Source organism: Octopus bimaculoides, chromosome 10, assembly GCF_001194135.2.
Source record: "Octopus bimaculoides isolate UCB-OBI-ISO-001 chromosome 10, ASM119413v2, whole genome shotgun sequence".
In the NCBI taxonomy this organism is placed as follows: Eukaryota; Metazoa; Mollusca; class Cephalopoda; order Octopoda; family Octopodidae; genus Octopus; species Octopus bimaculoides.
In genome coordinates, this window is record NC_068990.1 from 92,112,009 (window position 1) to 92,113,998 (window position 1,990).

The following is a 1,990-nucleotide window of genomic DNA, read 5'->3' on the forward strand; positions in this document are numbered from 1 at the left end:
TGTGTGTGTGTGTGTGTGTGTGTGTGTGTGTGTGTGTGTGTTTGTCCCCTAACATTGCTTGACAACCGTTGCTGATGTGTTTATTTACATCCCCATAACTAAGCAGTTTGGCAAAAGAGACCGATAGAATAAGTACTAGGCTAACAAAGAATATGTCCTTGGTTTGATTTGTTCGACTAAAGGCGGTGCTCCAGCATGGCCAAGGTTAAATGACGGAAACAAGTAAAAAAGAAAGAAAAAGAATATATATATATTTATATATATATTTATATATGCATATGTACGTGCGTGTGTGTGTGTGGGTGGGTGTGTGTGTGTATTGTGTAGATATACATATCTTGTGGGAAAGGTAGTAGTGATTGACTAACACATTTTCCTGGGGAAGATTTGTCTCTCCTCCACATTTACACACTGTTTCAGAAATGTGAATATAAACTCCACCTCCTCATCTTGTCATACAAACATTTGTGATTTGGTAAAAACACTGGTACCAAACCCTTGTTCTTGCTATATTAGAACAGACTTCATCCCACCTCTACAAGAGAACGCAAATGTGTTATGAGAGTATTTTGTGACAGCACAATTTCTCCGCCAGCTCTGATGATCAGAAGGCCTAGAGAGCTGATGACAAAACAGGATATGAACCTAATACTGCAAGGTCAATGTAGGTCAAATAACGGCAGATAATCTCACCTCAAGTGGCTCCATCTTCTTGTCAAGACCAAAGGTATCAATCTTCAATATTATGATGGATATACGATCTTCAGGAAGGTCAGTAACATTGCTGGAGTGGATGAGTTCAGCCTGGAGAGCTACACCCATGTTGGACTTCTCTGAAAATAGAGATTTTATTATTATCGGGAGGAGGAATGGTGTTGAGGGATATGGCTTTGTGCCAGCTGATAGGTTAAGGTATAACGGAGGAAGAGAGGTAGGTGTCTTGCTTTAGAGGAGATACCTGGCTACCCCAGGAGGGAAAAAAGGAGAAAAGAGAGAGAGAGGGTGAGAACCATGTTTTACAGAAATTCAAAAGATTGTGCTGATAAGTACTGTCCACATCTTTAGAAAAACCCTATCAATTGAAATGTCTGTGTTGTATTATATGGAAGTATTTCACTACAGTATAACTGAAAGTTTGGCAAGGGGAAGTGGCAAGGGCGGTAACGAAATACCTCCATATAATACAACACAGACATTTCAATTGATAAGGTTTTTCTAAGGATGTGAGCAGTACTAGTCAGCACAATCTTTTGGATTTCTGTGAGACATGGATCTCCTGGGATGTTGTTTAAATGTTTCTGACATTCTGTTTTTATCAAAGGATGATCTCAAGTGGGTTATTATAAAAAAAAAATTAAAGTATCAAAGAACAACTGAATGGTAAACTCTGAGATTACAGGTAAGAGAAGAGATTCTAATTATTAATACATACCACAGTAGAATGGTAAACTGTAAGCTCTGGAAACGTTAATGTCCAATAAGCTTCTTTCTGGAGTTAGTAAGGTAAGCATATTTTTCAGATCACAAGCTTTTTTGGCCCTGAAATACACAAACATAAAATATGGTTTTAAAATAAAAAGTTGATGTTTTTAGTTTTAATGACAATAATTGTAATTATAGTAAACCTGTTGAGAGCCACCGACCAGATCTGTGGCTGGTGTAAAGTCCCCTCTCGACTCAGAGTAATGTGGTGGTGGAACAAGGAGGTAGACGGGGCTATTAGACAAAAGAAACAGGCTTGGAAGGACTGGAAGAACGGTGGTAGCAGGGAATTGTACCAATCTGCCAGAAGGGAAGCTAGGCGACAGGTTTATTTAGCCAGAGGGGAAGCAGATAAGAAAAGATTTGCCAATGTTCTGCGCCGTGAGGACCAAAGACTCGAGGTATTTCGTGTTGTAAGACAGTGTAGGAGAGAGAATAGTGATGTTGTAGGAGAGAAATGTGTTCGCATTGATGATGGTACGCTTGCACTAAATGAGGCTGCAAAGAA

The 1,990-nt window shown here is 39.3% G+C and overlaps 1 protein-coding gene across 1 annotated transcript in view; it reads right to left on the bottom strand.

Moving 5' to 3' along the window:
* Window positions 1-1,990, bottom strand: part of LOC128248843 (uncharacterized) — a 53,308-nt gene that overhangs the window by 30,737 nt on the left and 20,581 nt on the right. Inside the window, exons 13-14 of the mRNA XM_052970994.1 lie at window positions 1,433-1,539; window positions 694-833 (exon numbers count right to left, since the gene is read on the bottom strand). Of these exons, the coding sequence (XP_052826954.1) occupies window positions 694-833; window positions 1,433-1,539 (247 nt within the window). The remainder of the gene's footprint in view (window positions 1-693; window positions 834-1,432; window positions 1,540-1,990) is intronic.